The 27,010-nt window shown below is 41.0% G+C and overlaps 1 protein-coding gene across 8 annotated transcripts in view; it reads left to right on the top strand.

Moving 5' to 3' along the window:
- Positions 1-26,468, top strand: part of LOC134211041 (WD repeat-containing protein 47) — a 358,867-nt gene extending 332,399 nt beyond the window's left edge. For 6 of the 8 annotated variants that reach the window (XM_062687594.1, XM_062687593.1, XM_062687596.1 and 3 more), the window contains 4 exons: positions 6,997-7,157; positions 16,396-16,792; positions 16,849-17,072; positions 24,279-26,468. In XM_062687594.1, coding sequence (XP_062543578.1) covers positions 6,997-7,157; positions 16,396-16,792; positions 16,849-17,072; positions 24,279-24,504 — 1,008 coding nt within the window. In that variant the 3' untranslated portion in view covers positions 24,505-26,468. The remainder of the gene's footprint in view (positions 1-6,996; positions 7,158-16,395; positions 16,793-16,848; positions 17,073-24,278) is intronic. The other 2 variants (XM_062687595.1, XM_062687597.1) reach the window with 1 other exon arrangement.
- The last annotated feature ends 542 nt before the right edge of the window (positions 26,469-27,010 follow it).

Here is a 27,010-nt window from a genome sequence, read left to right as displayed (position 1 = left end):
GCTCGACAACTTACAACAACTTCTTCAAGTTATGACAACCTCTCCTAATTCAGATATAGAGAAAGGTTGACAATTCTCCGACGCACATAGGGGTATTTTCGCAATCTAGCCGGAATAAATTATTTTATCTCTCAAACTGCTATATTTCACCTTATTTTATGATACTGTGATGATAATTTAGCTGAAATATCAGTTTTCCTAATTTTCACTTTTTGACCCATGTGCTTTACCCTTTAAAACCCTGAAAAACATTGATAATTTCAATTAATTCGTTCTCGTCATCGCTTCTACCGAAATCAGTTCAACTCTATGTGTTTGCAAGGGGAAACATAGAGCTAAAAGATGGCGTCATGGAAATTGCTCTATGACTCTTCCTCTTTTCATAGGGATGTTGAATGTATGATATAGGTCATAAATGCCTTAAATACAGTACCAAACTAAAAACATCCGCTTTCAAAATGGCGCAAATTTGCGCAAGATTTTTCTTCGGGATCCTTAAATATAGACATAAATGCGTCCTCTCTATATTGAAATGTTACCGAATGTCATCGAATAAGTGTTTTATGCTTATTGCAAATATGATGAACATTAACTAGTTTTAGCTCGAAAATGGACTTCGAATTACTCTTTTGTATTTCTGTTCAGAATCATTTATTCTTGTCAAAAACACGTTAACATGATACTATTTTGTCTCCTTTTTCATGGTATGTACTGATCTGTAGATTACTGTGACAAATATTTGACCACAACAAAACATACCGAACGTATTCAAATTTAACAGAGAAAACCGGCAATTTCCTCAATGAAAAACCTCTAACTTTCTAGAAGTGTAGTGGTAAAACTTTAAATCTAAATAGAAAACCTAGTACTAGGAGTGGCTCGTCTACTATTCAGAGAAGTTTGAGACATATTTAGACTGCTCTAGAACAATTTTGAAAATTTAACTTTATTCCGGCTAGAATGGCGAAATACCCCTATGTGCGACGGCAGCAGGCAGGATTCCGCCTCGGACGATCATGTGAGAACTATTCTGTCACGCTTTGCATCATGCTGGAGTAGGTCATTTAATTTCAAGAGTCCATTTCCTTCCATTTGGTACTGATTGACCAGGGAATCGTGAGTGAGTACAAGAGTGAGACCAGGGTGCATGTATTATACTGTTGCTAGTTCCCATCCTAGTCAACCAAATCATGGACCTCTCTAGTCTACCTCCATAGAGCAATCGAACGAGATGATGATACTGTTCTACTAACGCCACAGCGCTCTACCAAGTAGAGTAAACTGAATGACCTGGTCGTATGCTCCCACTCAACAAACTCCAACTCCACGGTAGCCGTGCAAACAGTGGAGAAGGTCGAAACCAAAGCCAGCCAACGTCGGACGGCGGACCAAGATCAACATAGAACATGGAAATCCAATCTGTCCAGACAATGCACCAAACCTCGAATACTCAACTCTAACATGAAATCTGTGATGTTATACACCAGTGAGACTTGGTGCGTATTGGCAAAAATCACATAGATTTGCAAGTATTCATCACCTGATGTCTATGTTTTACAACTCGGGCCTGATGGGTTCACAACTGGATCCCGAATACTGAGCCCCATCGACGATCCAATATCAACGGCAACTCCACAGTGTGAATGGGCGTAGACAACGTAAGAGCAGAGACGAAATCTGCAAGCAAGCGCTGGAATTCGGCAGGACATCGCAGCAGAGACAGACCCATGCGATCATGGGAGCAAAACCCTAACAGAGAAATAAACAAAGTCGATGGGAATCAGACTTGGGCTCAAGCCAAGGATGGAGATCCTTAACGTTGTCCCCATGTACCCTAAAAGGTGCTCAGAACACTAGAGTGGGTGAGAATTGGGTCCAGCTTAATGAATGCCACATGTACATGGGTGCAGCTGGAAGTGGCACTCGCAACGGAAGAGCAGCTAGGCGCAGCATCTCTTGAAGATGCCTGGAGAGATATTCGATCCGCCATTGGAAGCACCGCAACCGCTGCACTAGGCACGGTGGCCTCGGATCAGATAAATGACTGGTATGACGGCCAATGTGAGCAGTTAGTTGAGGAGAAGAATGCAGCATGGGCAAGATTGCTGCAACACCGCACGAGGGCGAACGAAGCACGATACGAACGGGCGCGGAACAGACAAAACTCAATTTTTCGGAGGAAAAAGCGCCATCAGGAACATCGAGACCGTGGAGAGACGGAGGAACTGTACCGTGCTAATAACGCACGAAAGTTCTATGAGAAGTTAAACCGTTCACGTAAGGACCACGTGCCACAGCCCGATATGTGTAAGGACATAAACGGGAACCTTCTTACAAACGAGCGTGAGGTGATCCAAAGGTGGCAGTAGCACTATGAAGAGCACCTGAATGGCGATATGGCAGACAACGGTGGCGGTATGGTAATGAACCTAGGAGCACGCGCGCCGGACATGCGACATCCGGATCCGAATTTCCAGGAAATCCAGGAGGAGATCGGCCGGCTGAAAAACAACAAAGCCCTAGGAGTTGACCAACTACCAGGAGAGCTGTTTAAACACGGTGGTGAAGCACTTGCTAGAGCGCTGCATTGGGTGATTACCAAGGTTTGGGAGGATGAGGCTCTGCCCCAGGAGTGGAGGGAAGGTGTCGTGTGTCCCATCTACAAAAAGGGCGATAAGCTGGATTGTAGCAACTACTGCGCAATCACATTGCTGAACGCTGCCTACAAGGTACTCTCCCAAATGTTATGCCGCCGACTAAAACTAATTGCAAGAGAGTTCGTGGGGCAGTATCAGGTGGGATTTATGGGTAAACGCTCTACCACAGACCAGGTATTCGCCGTACGTCAGGTATTGCAGAAATGAATACAACAACAATCTATTTATCGACTTCAAAGCCGCATATGATGCAATCGATCGGGACCAGCTATGAGACCATCCTCTCCATCCTCTCAAAGTTACGTGCCATGATATCAATGTCGTCGGCGAAACCAAATAACTGGACGGACTTCGTGAAAATCGTACCACTCGTGTCAATCCCTGCCTTCGTATTACTCCCTCCAAAGCGATGTTGAATAGCAGACACGAAAGATCATCAGCCGTAACCATCTGCGAGTTTTGAAGGGGCTTGAGAATGTCCCTGAACTCGAACTACGCACATCACCCTATCTATCGTCGCCTTGATCAATCGTATCAGTTTATCCGGAAGTCCGTTTTCGTGCATTAGCTGCCATAGCTGGTCCCGATCGATTGTATCATATGCGGCTTTGAAGTCGATAAATAGATGATGTGTGGGCACGTTGTATTCGTGGCATTTCTGCAATACCTGACGTATGGCGAACACCTGGTCTGTGGTAGAGCGTACACCCATAAATCCCGCCTGGTACTGCCCCACGAACTCTCTTGCAATTGGTGTTAGTCGGCGGCATAAAATTTGGGAGAGTACCTTGTAGGCGGCGTTCAGCAATGTGATTGCGCGGTAGTTGCTACAATCCAGCTTATCGCCCTTTTTGTAGATGGGACACACGACACCCTCCATCCATTCCTGCGGCAGAACCTCATCCTCCCAAACCTTGGTAATCACCCAATGCAGCGCTCTAGCAAGTGCTTCACCACCGTGTTTAAACAGCTCTCCTGGTAGTTGGTCAACTCCAGGGGCTTTGTTGTTTTTCAGCCGGCCGATCTCCTCCTGGATTTCCTGGAGATTCGGAGCCGGAAGTCGCATGTCCTGCGCGCGTGCTCCTAGGTTCATTACCATACCGCCACCGTTGTCTGCCATATCGCCATTCAGGTGCTCTTCGTAGTGCTGCCGCCACCTTTGGATCACCTCACGCTCGTTCGTAAGAAGGTTCCCGTTTATGTCCTTACACATATCGGGCTGTGGCACGTGGCCCTTACGTAAACGGTTCAACTTCTCATAGAACTTTCGTGCGTTATTAGCGCGGTACAGTTCCTCCGTCTCTTCACGGTCTCGATCTTCCTGCTGGCGCTTTTTCCTCCGGAAAATCGAGTTTTGTCTGTTCCGCGCCCGTTTGTATCGTGCCTCGTTCGCCCTCGTGCGGTGTTGCAGCAATCTCGCCCATGCTGCATTCTTCTCCTCAACTAACTGCTCACATTCGCCGTCATACCAGCCGTTTCTCTGATCCTAAGCCACCGTGCCTAGTGCAGCGGTTGCGGTGCTTCCAATGGCGGATCGAATATCTCTCCAGCCATCTTCAAGAGATGCTGCGCCTAGCTGCTCTTTCGTTGGGAGTGCCACTTCCAGCTGCTGCGCGTAGTCTTGGGCTAGTCTACCGTCTTGTAGCCGCCCAATGTTAAGCCGCGGCGGACGACTCCGACGCGTGTTGATCACCGTCGAGAGTTTTGAGCGCAGACAAGAATTTACCGTCGATTAGAACGTGGTCGATTTGGTTTTCCGTTACTTTATTAGGTGATTTCCATGTGGCCTTACGGGGGAAGAAAGTGCTTCGGACTACCATTCCGCGGGAGGCTGCAAAGTTTATGCATCGTTGGCCGTTGTCGTTCGATACGGTATGCAGACTATCCGGTCCGATGACCGGTCTATACATTTCCTCCCTTCCTACCTACCTACGATTTTGACGTCCCGCAGTGGGCATCCATCGTATGTCTGCTCCAGCTGCGCATAGAACGCTTCTTTCTCGTCGTCGGATCTCCCTTCGTGTGGGCAGTGCACGTTGATGATGCTATAGTTGAAGAAACGGCCTTTTATCCTCAGCTTGCACATCCTTGCGTTGATTGGCTGCCACCCAATCACGCGTTGGCGCATCTTTCCCAACACTATGAAGCCGGTTCCCAGCTCGTTGGTGGTGCCACAGCTTTGGTAGAAGGTAGCCGCTCGATGCCCGCTTTTCCACACTTTCTGTCCTGTCCAGCAGATTTCCTGCAGCGCTACGACATCGAAGTTGCGGGGATGTAATTCATCGTAGATTATCCTATCGCAACCTGCGAAGCCTAGCGACTTGCAGTTCCATGTTCCAAGCTTCCAATCGTGATCCTTTATTCGTCGCCTAGGTCGTTGCCGATTGTATCGAGTCGTATTATCTTCTATGTCGTTCGTAATAGTTGTTTTTAAAGGCGGCTTATTGGGCCTGCGCAAATCTTGGCGGAGCCTACTTGCGGATACATGCAGCTTTTTATAGAGGTTTAACAGGGCCCACTGTCAAACCCCACCACATCCTAGGCAGGCGCCACAACTCGCAGAAGGCTATCTACAAAACACTTATTAGACCGGTAGTCCTCTACGGACACGAGACCTGGACGATGCTCGTAGAGGACCAACGCGCACTGGGAGTTATCGAAAGGAAAGTGCTGCGTACCATCTATGGTGGCGTGCAGATACTCCGGCCTTAGTCTGGTAATAAATAAATGTACATGGGGCTGCGAAAGAAACCAATCCTAGTGCCTTATAACCTATGAATTGTGTAACTTTGATTAGCTTAGAAATAGAGATTTATTTTAGAACTTGTTTGGAAGAATGTTTTTTTTTTTCATAAAACACGTGGAGATGTAACTCTCAAAAAGCAAGGTTGTTTTTAGTGTATCGTAAGTAAGTAAGTGTATCGTAAGTGGAGTAAGATAAACCAAAATCTGCAACCAGAAACCTGATAAGACATCTCAGATCATGTAAGGATTGGGAAGCGCCCAGGCAGCAATCGCCGTGCATGAGCCGAAATGGCCTTCTTACGACTATACAGAAACCCCCGTAGCTGATCCACGCATAATTCTTGAATGAGTTAGTTCAACGTACATTGCATTCTCTCTACGGGTTTATCCGAGGCCGTATCTATGCCGCCAACAAGTAGCATGGCATTTCACTAATTTTCGGAACGTGAGCATGATATGACGTGCTTCACCGATTCTACTTCAAATTTCACCTATCAATTCCATATAGTCCGGGAAGTCTACAATTCCGAACCTTCATACAACATACATGTTCAGACATCTCTGATTTCAAAAGTATACCTGATCATTGCCCCAGTACAACCAATTTGAGCTTCATACTTCAACTTAAACAAAAGCTTATAATGCTAGCCGTACTTTAAAAATGTTGGGGTTATGGATTCAACAGTTTAGAGTCCATCAGCAAAACCTTTCCCAAAAAGAAAAACTTAAATTTCTACGGAAATAAGTTCCAGTATTTTTTAATTAATACAAAGTTTGTGCTAAGGTCATTACTGCATAAATATATTACAAATATTCATATTCTTTGATTTCTCTAAACATTCTTTGCTATCATTTTCCATTAAAATTCTAAATTATTCACGCAATTATTCCCATTTTTGACTTTTTTTTCGTTTCCTTGTTATTTTTTATATCTCCCCCCCTCGTGTTTTCCAAGAGCTGTCGGACATAAAATAAATTTAATATTTGTATCGGCCTTATTAGTTAAAGTTCTTCCGGAATTTGTTGGATAATTTTATGTTAGATGAACCAGCGCTTCAACAATATAGAGGGACATATCTACTACATTCAAATCAATTTTATGACTAAAGCATTTTGAATTTTTTTCTCTATCAAACCAACGATTGCAGTACGCTGGGTGGGGTGGATACTGTGCCACCAAGCTGTGAAGGATCTTCACTGGCCTTCATATCTTAGTTTTTACTGATGAAGTTGAAATTCCAGTCATTTTCACACGGGCAAACACTCTGAATGCTTCCCTCGAAATATCTCTTCCACATGTTATATATTCAAATCGAGAGAGAATATGATATTTATTATGAGTTTTACGGCTACTCATACCTTTTAGTCTATGACAGAAATCCTTTTAAGTCTATGACAGAAATTAAACTTAAGATCTACTGGAAGGTGCATTGCTATAATAAATGGTAGTCATCATCATGATGACAGAGATTTAAATTATGATGAGATAACAGCTTAGTCCGGACCGAGAACTCGCAAGGCTAACTTCAGACCCGTCACATTAATCTTAATAAAATCACTCATTCAAAAACACTTTTTTCTTCTCTATTTTCAGCAGTCAGACCATAACCGACCCAAGTTTGTTGCGGTGACATCTTTGGAGGACGTTCAAGCGGTACGATGCGCGGAGTTCCATCCCAATGGACGCATTTACGCCGTAGGATCCAACTCGAAAACCTTCCGAATTTGCGAATACCCCACACTCTCGGAAATCAGGTAATCCACTATCGCTGCTAAATGTTCCTTATTTCAAACGGTCACGAAAACGATTAGTTTTGATTTCCGCAACCCGTGTAGTCATTCATGATAGATTGCCAAAATAATGCATGAAATAGCTCACGTTCTACACGCGCAAAAATCAAATGTAATTCACACCTCTAGTTTGACGTATTTACCACACGCACATTAGGTTTTTTTTCGGAGTTTTTTTGTCTTGTTAATCCATGTCAAATGTCGAAAATTCATTATGCCTCACTGCCATGCATACGATCCGCTATAGTTATTGTTTGCAATTGTACAACACTTCATCGTGCCAAAAATCGCACTGACTGATGCTGCAACTATATCCACCGCAATTAACCCTCAGCACGTTTATTACATCAAGATCTGCCCAAACAAAGTCGTCTTTTCAAATTTCCTGACACATTCCAATGTTTGGCTGGTTGCACACGATAACCCAACGGTGGCATACATTTCATCACGATTGCAAGTTAGCTCACACGCATAAAAATGTGATTGCTTTTCCATGCGCAGTTCTACCGCACGCGTGCTTCTCTATCGAGTTGGACGGCTCCGGGGTTTGATGAAGGGGGTTATGAATCCAAATTCTTTGCCTGCAAAATAAAGAGTATGAAACTGTCAGCTAAGCTAGACCAAATTGATGATGGCTGGACACGTTTTCTATTTCTACAAACCTAATAGACAATTTATAATTTAAATGGAACGTTGAAAAATCCTGAGCGATTTACGATATTTATATATGTGCTCAATGCTATAAGAGTGAAATTACATTCTTCTCATTGGTCATTTTTTCTTAAGTTCACAAAAAACTGCGTGCGATTGTTTTTAGCGTCTTTTGGTGGACCTTTATTTTTTTATTTAAATAATTTTACTAAAGAATGCTATACGAGCTATGATCTTGTTTTATCTTCCTCGTGAGGACTGACGCACTTATTCTACTTTTAGAGAGTCCTCAAAAAAGAGCATGTGCTGGAAAATAGAAACGATAATCCCATCCACCTCTCGACTCCACTGCACTACCCGGATAACCATCTCCACCTATGCCAATCCGTCCACAAACCGCAATGGTGGTACGGTCGTCGTTCATGTTTAGCGGTGGCGGCTTCATAATTATTGCAACTTTCCATCTCACGTGAACTGCACCTGTTGCATGTTGACTCTCGTTAAGTGGCTGCGACTTTTATTCATTACCGCTTCTTGGTTCATCAACAATAACAATATCACCAATAGAATTAGTGTAGTATAACTGCATCGTGATGTACCCATCTTTGCTCACCCCACACTAAAAAGTCGCTGTCATCCATCCATCTCAGAAGTGTTGCGACGCAGACGCAACTAAATTGGCCGTCAGCGGTTTTCTGATGTCTGTCTCCTGTGTGCTTTTTCTTGTGTATTTTTTTCTCTGTGCAATTCCAATCAAACAAACATCTACCACTGGAAATTCGCGTGCAGTAAAAGATGTGAAAGTGGTGCAAGTTGGTGAGCAAATATCTATTGTTTTTATCGATCAGTTTGTTCATCATAAACCATACGGGAAATTGACGGATAACTCATGATTTTACTTATTTGAACATTTGGTTCTTCGTCAGACAATATCTACTTTACGTTATTTTAAATTATGGCTACCTGTAACCTATTACCGGAAATGTAAAATGTCTAAATTAGGCTGTTACAAATATTTATTAAAAATTACATTCTGCTGGTCACCGAAAGGTGAGAAAAAAAATCTAAAAGCTCCTCGGATTTTTGAAAAGAATGTTTTTAAACTCCTCAAAATTTTCCGATTTTTTTTGTTACCCCCTCAAAACACTATTTTTGGGCAAAAAAATCCAAGGGCGGAGGAGACATCGTTCTTGCTCCGAAATCTACTCCGATTTTCAACCAAATTTATCTAAGCTACGAACCAATCCACCTCGTTTACCTTTTTGGTTAAAATTTGACAGTTTGATGGTTATTTTACCATCGTGGTAAGCCGAAGCCGACCCATTTGAGTTTTGACAAATTGAAAGTTATTTTGAATAAAATTATTTGGCGCCAATTTTCTCGCCAACAAAGTTTTACTATCAAACTGAACATGCTCCGGAACATGATTATTTTTAACTCCGGAAAAATAACCATCGAAGTGTGAAACTTTAACTAAAATTTAAACGAATAAATGGAATGTTTCGCAGCTTTAGTTGTACACGGATCACTTTTTAGATGAGTAGTATTGAAACTGTTCCGTTTTCCATCTCACTGAACATATTAATTCATCTCATCCTGAAACAAAGAAATACAGCACCAATTTCGTCGCTACTTTCAATAACACAAAACATCACTAAAATCACAAAAAATAGAACCTGTTGCCAGGTTAGATTTCGGTCGACTTCTTTTATTTCTTTATTGAGGCTTCGCCGCCATGAGCCTCTGGGTCTGCCTCTGCTGCGATATCCTGCTGGGTTCCAGTCTAATGCTTGTTTACAGATTTCGTTTCTGTCCCTACGTAGAGTGTGGCTGATCTAGCCCCACTTTCGATCCCGAATTTCTGTTGCTATCGGCCTCTGGTGACAACGCCGATGGTGCTCGTTGTTTGAGATCCGCAGTTGTGAGGCCACCAGGCCCGAATTATATACCGAAGGCATCTGTTGATGAACACCTGCAGCCGTTGAGTGTTCTCCACTGATACACACCATGTTTCGCTAGCGTTAGAGGTGTGCGCCGCCGCCGACAGTTTTTGGTACGTCGACGCCGCCGTTTAAAATTTGTCACGCCGCTGATCTATAATTTTCCACGCCGATTAAAATTTTCAATGGATACTCTGAGGATTCAGTGCATTTTTTGTAAATTTCCTGATAGATCTCTGCTGTTTCTGTTTCTGCATTCATTTTTCCAAATAAACTTCCAACGAGTTTAGCACTGCCCAAACGTTGGCCGATTTGGCTGAAATTTTGTCCAGAGCATCAGGGCATCAAATAGAACCGAATAAGAGTGCGGCCCATCAAAAAAATTGAAAAAAGTTTTTCCCATACTAATTTGAGCCACCCTATTGCGTATGTACCAACAAATATAACTCTCTTGCAATCTAAAAAGAGCAAAAAGGGGAGCCTACGAAACATCCTTCGATTGCAGTAATTAAATTAAACTTAATTTAAACAAACAATTAAATTTTGAAAGACGCATTGAAGTTACCTGGTAAATAATATGCAACTTAATGATTTTGTTTCGTGTTTGCAACATGAAGTGCGGTATTCTTTGTTTGTTTGTTTCCAAATGTCAAACACGTACTGCATTGCAATTTTAATGAAACATTGATCACAATTAGAAAGTTTTTGACATCTTGATGCAACTTTTTCGTGCTTTGATGTTTTTCCAATGCCTTTAATGAAACTAAATAGAAACAAGGTGCTTTTAGGAAGATCCTGGTTATAGGCTGCCATAACAGCCCGCGGTTTGGTTCACGGCCAATCGCACCTACCAGGATCTCGTCGATTACGATCAGGAACAGTAACGGTGATGGGATACATCCTTGCCTCACACCAGCTACAACCCGGATAGTGTCGGATAGCAGCACTCTACACGAAAAGGCTTTGCCTCGATTAGGCAGATGATTTTCTCAGGAACTCCCTTGCGTCTCAGGGCGCCCCATATATTCTCGTGATTGAGACGGTCGAAAGCTTTTTCGTAGTCAATGAATAGCAAGTAAAAGGACTCTTGGAATTCGTTGACCTGCTCCAGAATGATGCGGAGCGTGACAATATGGTCCACACAGGATATTCCGGCACGGAATCCGGCCTGCTGCCGCCGGAGAGTCGCATCGATCTTGTCCTGAATCCGGGCTAGGATTACTTTGCATCTAACTTTGAGAACGGTACACAGCAACATAATGCCTCGTCAGTTATCGCATACAATCAGGTCACTCTTTTTGGGTACCTTCACTAAGATGCCTTGCATCCAGTCGACCGGGAAAGTTGCGGTGTCCCAGATATTACGAAATAAACGATGCAGTAGTTGAGCGGATCGACCCCTGGGGCTTTATTCGATTTCATGTTTTGGATGGCTGTTTGAATCTCTAGCAGTGATGGAGCTTCGGTATTGACGCGTGTTATACGTCGGATCCTAGACAGATCATGCCAAGGTGGTGGTGGGCATCGGCATCGTTGCATTCATCTTCGCCCCGATTGAGCGTCGTAAGATATCACAGAGGAGGCGAATGTCCCCGTCGACATGAGCGTTTTACTTCCTTCTCAAGAGCCGAGTATCGTTGACGGGCCAAGACTTTGGCTCCTCTGGTTTTTGATCGCTCTATCGCGGCTTTGGCTTCTCTTCGGTCCTCTATCTTCCTCCAGGTCTCATCGGTGATCCATTGTTTTCTCTGGGTGTGCAGTTCGCCCAGATTGTTCTCGCTGGTGGCGATGAAGGCATTCTTGATGGCGGTCCATTGGTCTTCCACGCTGCCACCTTCCGGAATATCTGCAGCACGCGTCTCCAGCTCTTCAACGAAGAACCGTTTTACCGTGGCATCTTCCAGTCGGCGTGTGTTGAACCGTCGTCCAACTCTCTCCTGCTGCCGACGAATCCGCGCAATGCGCAGGCGTATTTCGCCGATGAAGAGGTGATGATCAGACGCGATATCGGCACTACGTTTATTCCGTACATCAAGAAGGCTCCGTTTCCATTTTCGGCTGATGCAGATGTGGTCGATTTGATTTTCTGTAAAGCCGTCACGGGAGACCCACGTGACCTTGTGAACCGGTCGATGAGGGAAGAGCGATCTCCCGATCACCATGTCGTTATTACCACAAAATTCTGCGAACAGCTCTCCGTTTTCGCTCATTTCTCCGAGACCATGGCGTCCCATAATGCGCTCGTGGTTCGAGTTGTCGGGTCCGATCTTCACATTGAAGTCGCCCAAACAGACCTTAATATCAACCTTCGGAATTCTATCTACGACGGCATTGAGTTGACTGTAGAAGTTCTCTTTGTCTTGCAGATCGGCAGCATCGGTTGGCGCATAACATTGGATTATAGTAAGATTTCGGACCCGTGTTCTAAATTTGGCAACGATTATACTTCCACTTATAGGTTCCCACTTCATAAGCGCAGAGTGTGCCTGAGCGCTTAGTAGGAAGCCAACTCCGCGATGCCGGGGAGCGTGTTCACCTCGTAAACCAGAGTATAGCAGAACTTGTCCCGACGGCCTTCTGTGTTCTCCAAAGTTTGGCCAACGGACTTCACTCAGTCCCAGAGTCTCAAGCTTCATGTGGTGTGCCTCATTGGCAAGTTGTGCCAATTTACCCTGCTGGGCTAGTGTTAAAACGTTCCATGTTCCTATTCGTATCCGTTGTTTCGCGCTAAGACTCGTTGCCAATCAGTCCGTATTCTTTCATTAATACCGGATTCTCGAACAAATTTATATTTCGGGATCAGTAGGTTGTTGGCCCAAGGTTCCCTATCCACCGGGATGGGGCTGCCATCTTAGGTATAGCTTCCGGGGAATAGCATTTCATACTCAGCCGCTGGATGCCAGAACAGACACTGTTGGAGCCGCACCTCCTTGGTGAACAGACGCTCGATCAGTCGGGTCAAATTTGTTAGAAGTCCCACCCAACACCAGGACTAGGATAGTGCGCTTTGAGCGGCACACGGTCGCTTTGATAGGGCCTGCTTGGGGGCACATGCAGCTTTTTATAGAAGTTCAACAGAACCCACTGTCGAGCCCCTCTACATCCTAGGCAGACCCCACAAGACGCACCCTCTCACTCTAGCTGATGCAGGGTGGCCACCGAACCGGGAAAAGCGAAAAAAACGGGAATTCATGACCTGTACCGGGAAAAAAATTTCGTCAAGTCAAATTCAAAATTCTTCAAAGCTTTTATGAAGTTGATATAAGGAAAAGATTGACTCTTTAATGTTTATTACTCAGTCGATTTCTAACTTTTAGTACATGGCATGTGTGAGTACAAAAATTAAGTAAGTCTTTTGTCTGAATCCAGTTTGTGTTGTCACTAGATCATTATCAATTTCGAGTGAAAAATGGTAATTTTATGATATTTCGTGATTTTGTCTGTAATATTTTGAAGAGTAAAATATATAAGTTTACAATTTCTAATAATGGAATACATTTTTCCGTTAGCACTGCAGTGAGGCGGCAGAAATTGGTAATTAAAGGTAGCAGTTAATACTTGTGAAAGTGCTCATACAAATAGAACTCTGCACTGGCAGCGCCAGCCATTGATATTTGATGAGGCACCACTTGGTGCAAGCACGTTGTCTTTGAGAACGTTAGCGTGCTTGCGACGACTGGTGCTCCACCTCTCGTTCCGGTAGTGGATCTCTAGCTTACGGGTCGGTGATGCCGAGAAGATGAACCATCCATTCAATGAAATACAATAATATGTGGCCTGCTAGACCATTTTATTCACTTCTAACATTTTTGACCGTCTTTTTTGGGATTGGTCCCACTGTGTGCCGGTCTAGACAATTTTCGAATTGAAAATTGTCTCGACTTCCCTGGGCATAAAAGTATCATCGTGTTAGCCTCATGATATACGAATGCAGAAATGGTATCTTGGCTTAGAAACCTCGCAGTTAATAACTGTGGAAGTGCTTAATGAACACTAACCTGCGAGGCGGCAATGTCCCAGTGGGGGAAGTAATGCCAATGAAGAAGAAGAAGAAGATGGTAAAAGATATACTCTAAAATATTGTTTTAACTTGTTACACGGAAAATAAGGAATGAATTCCAAAATTTAGATAATTCCAATATGCTAATAGTGAATTGGCATGTTCAATCTTTTTAATAATAAACTCAAGATTTTTTTTTATAGGGGAACAGACGGCTTTGGCAGGTTTTGTTCTATTATTGTCAGGGGTTTTTGTCGACCGAATTTTATGAAATTTGGCCACAATATTCTTTGATATGCAAAGAATGTTTGGGCCAAATTTGAGCATAATCAGTCATATAAAACCCCCTGGCAATAATAGAACAAAACCTGCCAAAGCCGTCATTCCCCCTATATGGAAAACTGAAAAAAAAAAAACAAAATTCGAATGTTTTGATTGCTCAAAATGAGATTAAATCTTTTTTAGAAAACAAAATATTCGGAAACAAAGATTTCGGTCTTCGTGTTGAATCTGTGTTAAAATTCAAATTAGTTATTTTATAATTTTGTAGATTCTTAGTAAACCAATACCAATAACTATGATGCTTTACTTGCTTCATTGCTAAGTTCTTTTATTCAAAAACATCGATTTAATTTGAATTATTTTATTCGAGGTAATTGAGTCTTTACTCAAATAATTTTGCTTTAATTTGAAAAGCTTAAACAGTTACTCAGGAAGGTATTCTTTGAAATAGTCTAAATAAAACCAAGAGCTATACATTAAAACATGGTGGCTATACTATAAGAAACTATACGTCTTTACTGCTTTCTATAAACATTATGCTCTAAGAAGGAAGAACCACGTCAGACTGGCATGCAATATCCATTGACCTGATGTAAAAATCGCGTTAACATTTTGCTTCCGCGTTTGGCGGGATCGATACTGTTTGGCTCGTTAAATTTTCCTTTGTTCAATGCAAAAAGTATACAACCTTGACGCTTGTCAAAACGCACCTGGCAAACGATCCTGGAGTGAAGTGCAATTAGCACAATAAGTGTTATTAGTGGCGAAACAGCAATACTTGGTAGTATTTATTAAATTTAAATACTATTTTTTTTTGATGATGTCTTTCTCGTTTGTTCTAAAGGGTTGAGAAACATTTAAGTAAAGTCTAATACAACACTAATAGATGGGAAGATCTTATTTTTCACATTTGTTTATATGAATTGTGAAATTTTCTGCCAAACGCAACTCATTGCAAGCAAATCAAATGAGCAATTGAGCATAGGTTCCAAAACGGGATTTTTCCTATACAGGTTTTGAAATTAATATTTTTGGCCTTAACTTCTGTTCCAAAAGTTAGATTTGATCAATTTTTATTAGTAAACAATGGGACAGGATTTCCCGTTGAATGCAAATCGTATTCGACGAGCGTTTTGCAACCAAGAAAAATGTTTTTTTAAAGTTTAGCAGCTAAGAAAAGAATCAAACCGTTGTAATAAGATGTTATTTTGGTATTATCATGTTGACCAATCAAGCGAACGATTGCAGTGTGCCTGCTGATCAAAGCATTTTGCATAACTCCGTTCGATTCGACTCATTTTTCCATCACTTTCTAAAATAACAGGTCGTCGTTACTATGGAGCTTGTATCCAATATTGCATACAAGAAAACGTTGGATGTAAAATAAGAGGTTATTGAACACAAAAATAAGCGTTAAAATATTTCCATGGCGTGTAATTTTCCGAATTTTTAACTGTGTAGTTAAAGTTTAAAAAAAATCTTACCCTTTTTTCTTCAAGTTGAAAAAACGGGAAAATTTGGCAAAATTTATCTGGAAAAGCGGGAAAAACCGGGAATATGAAAATCGAATTTTAGTGGCCACCCTGCAAATAGAACTATAAGTTAAAAATCTCATGCTTTCCGCTGGATCAGATTGTATAGAAGCGGAGATTGTTACTCTACATTTGAGTTCATGCACCGGATGGCAGATTTTAATATAGTCCTGCATAAGAACCTTACAGAAACTGTATAAACATTAGGCATATAAAATTTCGGAAAATTTTAATACAATTTTTGTATTGAAATGTTACAGATTTGTATTATTTTAATACATTATCTGTATAAAAAGCTTACAGGATTGCATATGCCAAGATTTTACACAATAATGGCCAAATTTGTTTTTTGGGTCTTGATACAAACACCTAAATAAACATAAAACGATTCAGCGTTACCACTAAAATGCTACCAAATTTCCTAAAATTTTGGTAACGCTCCTAAATTTTCAAAATGAAGGTAATTTTGGACTTTCGATTATTTTTTTTTAATTGAACTACCCTATTGCACATGTGCACTTCACTTCGTCAAGCAAAAACAATTGGCAATATTCAGCCATTATGGTTTTTCATTAGAAAATGTTTTAGCCTGCTGATACACTATGGAATATCAGAAAGACAAAAACGTCATATGCATATTATGTATATAACTACATACTTTCAAATGTGAACGCTTTACAAAATTGTCGCTTGAAGGGATCAAAACGTCTATCTAATAACCCAAATCGATTTATTATATTTCCATATATTCTATTAGTTTGATTTATATTCACTTACCATATGCTTCATGCTTCCAGGGAAGACCACAATACCTACCAGCCAACGGTCCTGTTCAAGCGGACGAAACACCACAAAGGCTCGATCTACTGCATGGCGTGGTCCCCGGTGGGTGACCTGATTGCGACCGGGTCGAACGACAAAACTGTGAAGCTGATGCGCTTCAACGAGAATCAAAAACAACTGGAAGGCCAAGAAATCGAACTGACGATGCATGACGGAACGGTTCGGGATCTTTGCTTCCTGGAGGACACTTCCAACAAGTCCAGCCTGCTGATCAGCGGCGGGGCGGGTGATTGCAAAATCTACGTTACCGATTGCGAAACCTCCACTCCATTCCAAGCCCTCAGCGGCCACGGCGGACATGTGCTGTCGTTGTACAACTGGGGTAGTGTGATGTTTGTCTCCGGATCGATGGTAAGAATGCGAGCAAATGCACAAAAGGGCACAAACTTGTAATCTATTCTTTTTAGGATAAAACCGTACGGTTCTGGGATCTGCGGACGCGTGGTTGCGTCAATATGGTTACCCCCGCTACGTCACCTGGTTCACGACAAGGTTCGCCGGTGGCAGCAGTATGTGTCGATCCCTCCGGTCGTTTATTGGTTTCAGGTCACGAGGACAGCTCGTGCGTTCTCTACGATATCCGGGGTAATCGACCGATTCAGTGTTTCAAGCCACACGCTTCCGATGTGAGGTAATATATGATTTTAAAATATTTATTTCAATTAAGCTTTGGTTAAGATTTTTACTTATGCCAATAATTTACTAACAATCTTAGTTTAAAAACTGTATTCGAAAAAAAGGACACACTAAATTCCAAAAAATCCCTTACGCCCAATTCTTTTCAAACTATGTACTTACAACTTTGTACTACTAAATTACTGCTAAATTTTAAAATTTTTGCATAATTGGTTTATGGTTTATTGATCCTTTCCTCGCAATCCAAACGTTCGTACATTTGCCTTATCCCCTTTAACCAAAATTTTAACAGCGTTAGTTATGTTTTAAAGTTTTGATAGAAAAATTAGTTATTTCAACAGCATCCTGAAAATTTTATTAAATTTAAATTTAGTATAATGTAAATTTCTATAACAAAATTTGTTGGAAACTTGGTGCAGGATGTTGTTAAAATATTTAAATTCATAGCTATCACAACTTGAAACACAAAGCATTAGAATTTTTATACAATTTTAACCCAAAATGACATTTTGTTATTTTGTTAGAAATTTAAGAATAATTAATGATTTAATAGTTATCACATGTCGTTTTTTTACGATAGCATACGCACTGTGCTGGCGGTGTCCCATTTGCTCAGACAAGTTTTTTCTCTATCAGACATCATGGCTAGGCTTGCCAGCAATCCTTTCTAGTTCCTTAATCCTCTGATGGATTATTTTGTTGGCTACCAGGGCAGCAAGAACGCCGTCAACTAAAAACGACATTAGCCAACTTTGCTTGGGACGGAAACATAGATCTCCAGATTGTGACCAACAATCAAAAATTTTTGTTTTAGTTTATTTTTCAAGAACATGAAACTTAGTCCATTACAAATTATGCAACCTTTTCAAATAAAATCAGCGTTTTGTGATCTCTATGGCTGTAAGACATCTACCTACTTTTGGGCTAATTTATTACATCTTCCTGCCTACTTTTGTGCTAACATCAGTTAAGCATTTTTTAATTCATATTGTGATAAAATTTTGTTAAACCATTTGGAAGAGAATGGCTAATAAGAACAAAAGTTTATCAAAATGAGATATGAATACCACAATGTGTTCAAGTTGTGGTCTATTTTTGTTGTGCTCTTCTAGTCGGGATTTCGGACCTAGCTTATAACAGCCTATGATAGAAAAACTGTTGAACTTAGGGCCGATTTCTTCACCCCCGCTTAACTCATAAGCGGTGCCTACCCATACGCTTAAACGTGGTTTAAGGCCTAAGCGGAGGTGAAGAAATCGATCCTTAGCAACACAAAATTATTTCATAGTGATGGACGGTTTGCAAAATCGCGTGATCGTGTGGTGGCCAATCAATTAGAGAATGTGCAGGTTTAGGATCAAAGACCGGTTTTTTAACTTTAGCATAATCAACGTCCATAGCTCACACTTCGGAAGCAACATTGGCGAAGCCCTCTATTGTTATTTGGTGCGGCACCGCTTTGCACAGGAACGATAGCCTTTGAGAACAATGATGTGATTGCATGGTGCCTCACCTCTGTCAACGCCAGTGAGAAGCACTGATGATGAAAAGGACCAGGGTTTGCAGAAAACGCTCTCAATAGATAAGGAACAACGATAAAAGAAAGGCGAAAACTGTTCCGAATCATAACAAGCCATGATAACAAATTTATGAAACTTGTCCACAGGAACAGCCCAACACAGAAGTGATGATTTTCGCTCATGTTGTGTCGCGGACTGCACGGCTGTGTAGAACAAGTTGAAATGCATCATCAGAACAAGTGCTCCCCGCGTTGGGAACGTTTCAAAAGAAATTTATCATGAGGTATAGCCTCTCGAATCATGACAGCTTGCGAAAACAAGTCTCTCATGGTATATTACATATGTATACAGAGATGATAAGTGAGAGACTTTTTAATTCAATTTTGGATTCAAACCCTGTTAAGGGCACATTCTACGCGTAGCCTAAACGTAAGTACGACAGCTGTCCCAGCCTCGACAAATATGACACTCAAAGCGCCTACTTCCAATACAGTCTTCCGTATCGGTACACCTGGAGATCACCACTGCAGACAGAATCACAAATCGACCACGTTCCAAATGACGGACGGCACTTCCCCGGCATTATCGACATCAGAATCTATCGTGGTGCTGACATCGACACTGATCGCTATCTGGTGATGGTAAAACTGCGCCCAAAACTATCTGTCATCAACAATGTTCGGTACCAACAGCTGTCTCGCTATGATCTTTTTCTTCTTCTTCATTGGCATTACATCTCCCACTGGGAAATTGTCGCCTCGCAGCTTGTTCATTAAGCACTTCCACAGTTATTAACTGCGAGGTTTCTAGGCCAAGTTACCATTTCTGCATTCGTATATCATGAGGCTAACATGTTGATACTATTATGCCCAGGGAAGTCGAGACAATTTCCAATCCGAAAATGGTCTAGACCGGCACCGGGATTGGAACCCAGCCATTCTGGCCTTGATTTGTAGCCACGCATCTTACTGCACGTCTAAGAACGGCCCGCTATGACTTTATGTCACCACTGCATAATAGCAGCATCTCGAGGCAGCGTTGCTAGAAGAGGCTATAGCTTATAAGCTCCATGAGGTCATTCTCGAGAAGTGCTGGACTCAGATAAAACAGCCAATCATGACGCAGCGGAGAGCAACGTCAGTTATGTCGAAGGAACGATTAGTTGAACTGATTGTGGAGAAGAAAAATGCAGCGTGGGCGGTCGCATTGCACCAAGAATGTTAAACGGAGACAGCAGACCCGTCTCTTTCAGAAGAAGAGACGCAAACTGTGCGAAGAAATGGAACATCTATGCCGTTATCAAGAAACACGCAAGATCTATGAGAAGCTCAACGCATCTCGCAAAGGCTTCGTGCAACGAATCGAGATATGCAGAGATAAGGATGGGAGCATCTTGATTGACGAACATGTGGTAATCGAAAGGTGAAAGCGGCACTTCGAGGAATACTTGAAGGTGTTGATAGTAACGTAGCGCAAAAATCGTTTTTTTTTTTATCTTTATTTGAGAGGTTTTCAACCCTAGGCTGGCTCACCTCAGAGATCGTGATTTTGAAACTCCTTCCTACCCTCCCTCATGTAACAACAAGTAGCGCGTGACAGCGTGACTAGACTCCCCCCTTTATCATATAACGCTCACTGACACAACCCCCCACAATCCACCCCCCCCCCTGACACAAGACACCTTGAGGTACTTTAAAGCTACCCAATCTACCAAGCAGTTTTCTGATCTAGAAATTTCATAAAAGCATAATTTGACCCATTATGCATCAGTCCATGATCTACCGACAATACTTCTTGATAGAATTTGATTTCTGATGAAAACGAGAACAGTTCATTTTCAAGCCTAATGAAGCCACCCTGTGATGGTGAAACCCGACACACCAAGTCGGATTGGAATCGAGCATCAAAACAATTTCAAATGAAATTACAACATAATTGAAAATATTCAACAACAGTCTTTTAGATATTTATGCTTGAAATTCATGTTTAGGGGTCCATCATAAACGATCGTTGAACAAAATTGTATATTTTTAATACCATCATCGTGTATCATATTTTCTCTAGTATGAAAGTAGTAATAAATTTATTGACTAATGTAAATATTGATCCACATTTTAATTTGTATTATTTTAAAAAGTTGTGAGTTGTGAGCATGGTGAAGTAATGACAAAAAATGAAAATGACCAGTTTCGTAGGTGAGAAGCTTTATGTTAAAAGGAGTGAAAATGGATCATGAAAGTACAACACTAGAGGACGGATTGAGCAAAAACCCTAAAAAAATCGGCTTTTTTAGCGCTTTTGTTATTCGACCCCTAGACCTGTCACGCCCAATGACGATTACCTACCTGGATACCTGGTTGACTGCATACAACTACAACTATGCCTGGCGTATTGTAGAGCTACATGTTCCTCCAGTTTCCCCGAACGTTTAGGGTCCCCATAGTAGAGATGGTCGGGTCTCGGGTTTTCAAACCCGAACCCGACGGGTTCGGGTCGGGTTTGGTTTTGGGAAATTAGTAAAATGTCGAGTTCGGCTCGGGTACGGGTTTGAGAATTTTATTATCGAATTTTTTTTTTTTTCGTTTCTGGTAAATTTGAGGATTTTTCGTTATTTGGGCCTACATTCTTTTTGAGGTAAAGGGCAATATAAAATATCTAGTTTGAGTTTTCCGGCAAAAAAAAAGTTCGAGTTCAACTCGGGTTTAAATAGTTGAATTAATTCGGGTACGGGTTTGATAAGATTCTTTATTTCGGGTTCGGGTTTGCAAAATGTGAAACCCGACCATCTCTAGTCCCCAGGTCCGATTCGTGGCCTTCCACGAAATCGTCGGCCCTTATCTGGTTCTTTGTTGAATATTGGTTTTGATCAAGGATGTTATCGATCATTTAGTAATTTTCGTTCGATCATTTAGTAGTTTGTTAATAACTCATTCCAGAAATAAAATTTCAAAATGTGTTGTATGGTGGACTTCTAGTGCGAAGGTTTTTCTACAACTCTGCCTAATGGTTCGGTGTTAGAATTCAACTAATAACGTAGTTATAGCGCTAGTTGCAATAACTTAAACTAAATGATTGGGATTTTATTATCATTTAGTCTAAGTTACTGAACTATTTGGTTACAACGGCTAAGTTACAACGAACTATTTGGCAAAGTTGTAGAAAAACCTTCACACTAGAAGTCCACCATACAACACAATTTAAAATTCAGCTTTTGGAATGAGTTATTGACAAACTACTAAATAATCTAACGCGAATTACTAAATGATCGATAACATACTTGGTTTTGATATTCTTTTTTTCGACATTCGCACCAAGTGACCAGCCCACTGAATTCTGCCGTATTTTATACGATTCACAATATTTTCTTCTTCGTATACTTAATACAGCTCGTGATTCATGCGTCTGCACCACACACCGTTTCCCTCCGAGTATTGTACGCAGCACTTTTCGCTCGAAAGCAAATAGCATAGCAAATAGTATAGAGCAAATTGGGTTTCCGTCTGCATGTTGCGGGACCTAAGCTGGTTACGTAATCCGTAAAAGGCCCTATTCGCAGCAGCAATACGTCTTTTCACTTCACGGGAAACGTCATTGTCACATGTCGCAAGCGGTCCAAGGTAAATAAATTCTTCAACAACTTCAAACACATCCCCATCAAGCACTACCTCAGCACCAACGCCACCAGGTCTTCCTCTATCTCTATCTGAAACCATGTACTTTGTCTTGGTAGAGTAAATGGTTAAGCCTAACCTCCCCGTCTCCCTTGTCAGTGGGACAAAAGCTGCCTCTACTGCTCTGCGATCGTTTCCAATAAGGTTGATGTCGTCCGCAAAGCCCAGGAGCATATGCGACCATGTGATGATAGTGCCGTTCCTCTGCACGCCAGATCTCCTTTTAGCGCCCTCAAGTGCAATGTTGAACAAAAAATTCGAAAGTGCGTCAGTATAATCAGTTTCGCCGGAAAACCATGTTCGAACATTATCTGCCACAGCTCATTTCTTTTCAGTGAATCGTACACTGCTTTGAAATCAATGAACATATGGGGAGTCTGCAAGTTGTACTCCCAGAAAATATCAAGGATCATCCGCAGGCTAAACATTAGATCCTTTGTTGATCGGCCCTCACGAAAACCTGCCTGGTATTCGCCGACGAAATACTTCTCAAGCGGTCTCAGTTTGTTAAACAGGATACGCGACAAGATTTTGTACGCCGAGCTCAGAAGGGTGAGCCCAAAGACGATTATACATAGCATAACATTAAAGTTATATTCTTGGGCTCTTATAACCTCTTTTCTACAATACTTGATTCAATAATCACGTAATTCAGAATTACGTTATGCGAATGATGAGTTAAATACAGCCGACCAACATAATAAGGAACACATTTTGTGGTAAAATTTACTTCAATGCCATTTCAAATTATTTGACTGATTTATTATGATATTCGATCTCAACTCAACGCACAATATGTACGATTTATTCTATGCGGGGATCTACCTCTGCGCGTTATTTCCGCGAAGCTTTCCAAATTTTTCTTTTTCTCCGTAATACAATAGAACAGTGGATGTACAAAAAAGCTTTGCACAAGTATTTTAAGAAGAAGGATCGAATGCGAAGATAAAAAAAACAGTCAGATCAACGAGAACGATTACAAACACGTGATTGAGGCCTTTGAATGAAAACACAACGGCTTAGTTCGAGATATGAGATGCATGCGAGCAAGACTTTTGTGCAGAAAATCGAAACTCGAGCTGGACTACGTACATTTAAGGTTCAGTAGTCCCTAAACCGTGACGGGAAACAGAATACGGTTGCAAAAGGCCGTGCCTGAAAGTTGTACGACTAGAAATTAACGAAACACCACTGCTGCGTAATGGATGACGAGATATATCTGAAAGCGTACTTCAGCCAGATTCCGTGATGCTGCCGAGAACCTCCGGACACAGAAGATGTCGAAGTTCGCCAAGAAGCTCTTAATTTGGCAATCGATTTGTACTAGCGGATAACTTTTCGTTACCGTACGCACCATGAATGGACAGCCCAAGTAACATTTTTAGTTTTAAAACGCTCTTGAAGACAATAATTTACTCTTCAAGAGTGTTATAAAACCATCATAAAACCAAAATGTTACTTGGGAGGCGTATTTAGAAGTGGGGCAACCAAACCGGCTTTTCCTTCTCCTGAAGCGACGGTCCGACAATTTACTGGAAGAATTAGGTATGAGGTGCATGATGTCGGTTTCGGACCGAAAGATCTGAACATCTCAATCATTCCGGAACTACGCACAATAGAAAAACAATGGGCCATTATTAAGATACACCTTCTAAAACGACATAAAGTGGTGAAGAATGTAGAAGAAATTAAGAAATCATAGGATAATATGCTAAAAAACTCTAGATTCTGAGGTTGTGTAGAACCTTATGACTGGAGTTAAGGCCAAGGTTCGCGCATTCGGATATAAAGGCGAGATTATGTATTTTAGTAAGTGTCTTTTAATCATTCAATCATTTTTAATCATTTGGAAAAGGGTTAAGGTTGGCCATATTCGCTAAGTATCATGATTTTTTACTCATATTAGTTGCTAGTATTTTAACAATGAATTATTTTTTAATATTCATTTTATTTTCATTAAAACTTTCATAATAAATGATCGAATTGTTTTCAACTTCCACTATTTCACAGATCGATCCGCTTCTCCCCATCGGCGTACTACCTGCTGACGGCCGGCTACGACAACAAACTGGTGCTGACGGACCTGCAGGGCGACCTGACGATGCCGCTGCCTTCGGTGGTGGTTGCCCAGCACTCGGACAAGGTGATATCGGGCCGCTGGCACCCGGTGGATTTCTCATTCCTGTCGACGTCGGCAGACAAAACGGCAACGCTGTGGGCGTTACCACCGATCTAAGGCCGCGGGTCCAGACTGGGTCAGGCAGACTACGATATCATGACGGAAATCGGGGCAAAAGTGTAGATGTTTGTGTATACACTGTTGATCGTTGATCGATTTGCAAATGTGTGTATGATACCTAAGTGTAGTATAAATATTGGACAAAGTTATTACTTAATATTTAAGCAGCGCTTGTAAAAATAAATTGCAAGTATAAATTTACCAAAACGCAGAGGATGATGAGAAAATGGAAACTTTAAACAAAATTGAAAATACAAAACGATGTGAATGTGGCGGAGAACAAATGTATCGATCTATTGTCGAGTCACTAATTTAGCAATAACAGAAGATCGTAACAGAAGCACTACTTGTATTTACAGTTTCTAACTCAGCTTAATACGTATTAATGTATCTGACCGGTATTATAGGAATATTGGATATGGCTTTCGGCTGAATTCAGTTAATAAAGGTGGTAAAGCAATTCTCAAATGCAGTAGAGCATGGGCTGACTTTTGGTTTCCGAGTAAGACTCACTGCTTATTGATCATTTACTTATATATCAATTCTGCTTTGATTAGTTTTTGGTGTTCCTTTCCTTTTATTCTTTTTTAATCTTTTTGAGCAGCTCTCTACTTTTCTTCTATTCATACGGTCTGTTAACAATAGCTAGGGGCTTTTCTAGCAATTCAAGCTGGTATAATTATGCGGTTTACATTTCATGTGAATATTTACTTGTTTTAGAACCTCCTAGCTAGGTGTTGACAAATATAAATCTCGTACATTCAAAGCAGTTCGGATATTTGTGTTTCAAATACCGTGGAACGACCCATATTTTGGGCGGTTTTATAACTTCAACCTGTACTATCCACAAGGATATTTTAGTATCTATTTATCGTATTTTTCCCAAATTTTTAAGCTCTCTTATTTATAGCAATTAGACCAAGTCTTTTTTTATAATTAACAAATCGGATTTTATTAAAACGCAATGAACGAAGTTAGGAACCAATGTAAACTCTGAGTATTTCACGATATTCGCATGTTTTCATCTATGCTAATTTTACTTTTCTATATTATTCTAATCGATGAGCATTTTACTTATTCTGGTATATTACTCATAATTTTTCAACTTATCGACTGTATTTATCCAATCCAATAAATCGGTTGGATCATTATCTAAAGCCGCTATTGATTATTCTTCCCTTTGTTGCGGTGATTTTGAACTCAAACTGAATTCAATTTGTTTCACGTACGAGTATATCATTCTGGTGCCAGAGGCGAATATTCAATCTCATAGTGAAGTAGTTCCACTTCCATTCGTTAGCCAAGAGAAAAAAGTTATCTCATTGCTTTTCTAGATTTTTGCCCGTTCTTTACCAGCGCCCAAAAAGCAACGACTCTACTAGGCTTCGTAAATAATCTACATTGTATAAACGTTAGACAATCCTCCCCATTTGCTAATTGTTTTCAATTACGTAATCACTGGGAGGACGCTTGTTTTCATTGATAGCATTCAAAAATGGAAGAGGATAAACGCAAAACAAATTTAGTAATTTATGATTATTCACCTTACTCATTATCACTAGCAATTGCTTTCAGTGGTAGATATCGTGTAAAAAGCATTCGGCATATAGGCATATTCAAAAGTAAAAAAGTGAATTCTACTGATAATTATTATTAAGCTGTTGATTTTGTTAATATAATATTAATTAATCCAATAATATGTAAGACCAAGTAAATTATAACAAACCACACTAGAATGACGTGTAGACTCACTCAGTTAAAGGACTGGTAACACGCGTAAAATGACATTTTTGTATCATAATAATCAAACAGACTTACGTAACTCTCGAACACATTTCGTTTAATTGATTTACTTTCGGAGAAATAATTTCAAAATGCTACCAAGAAAATAATTAACAGAAACTGCTGACATGTTATGATTGGAATAAAAATAAATGAAAAAGTGTAAACTATTAACAATAGTACCGATGCGTGCCGATTTGATTGTCTGGTTCTGGATGACTTCCACACGTGACAAAATGCTAATCAGTCGTCGTCGTTGTCAAACAGCCAAATGCTATTACGGCATTCATCGCGCCGACGCAAATCAACTGCTAAACTGGAATCATTAGAGGACGATAATTGATGTAAATTGGTGGAGAAAATTTGTTGAATGCAGCGAGGCACGAGATGAGCACCGGACGCAGTCACCTCACACACATCAAATCGGCATGAACACAGCACAATGGCACGCGACATTGTTTGTATTGGGGCGCTTGTTCATTTCGAATTGCTAGGTAATATCAACAAGTGAAAAACTGGAACGAAAACATCGGATCACGAATGGCTAATGAGTTAGGAATTTGTGAATGGGTCGATTGTAGCGTAAATGAAGCATGAAAGTGCGCAGTTGACTTAAACATTGGAACGGATTTTATATGTGTAGAACTTAACTCATTTCATAAGCTGACATTCATTGGTCTGGTACTAAACCACCAGTAACTTCAGAATCATTTTCAAAAAT

The sequence above is a fragment of the Armigeres subalbatus genome, chromosome 2 (assembly GCF_024139115.2).
Source record: "Armigeres subalbatus isolate Guangzhou_Male chromosome 2, GZ_Asu_2, whole genome shotgun sequence".
NCBI classification, from domain to species: Eukaryota; Metazoa; Arthropoda; class Insecta; order Diptera; family Culicidae; genus Armigeres; species Armigeres subalbatus.
Note: the sequence above shows the minus strand (reverse complement) of the source record. Positions and strands in the feature narration are given on the sequence as shown.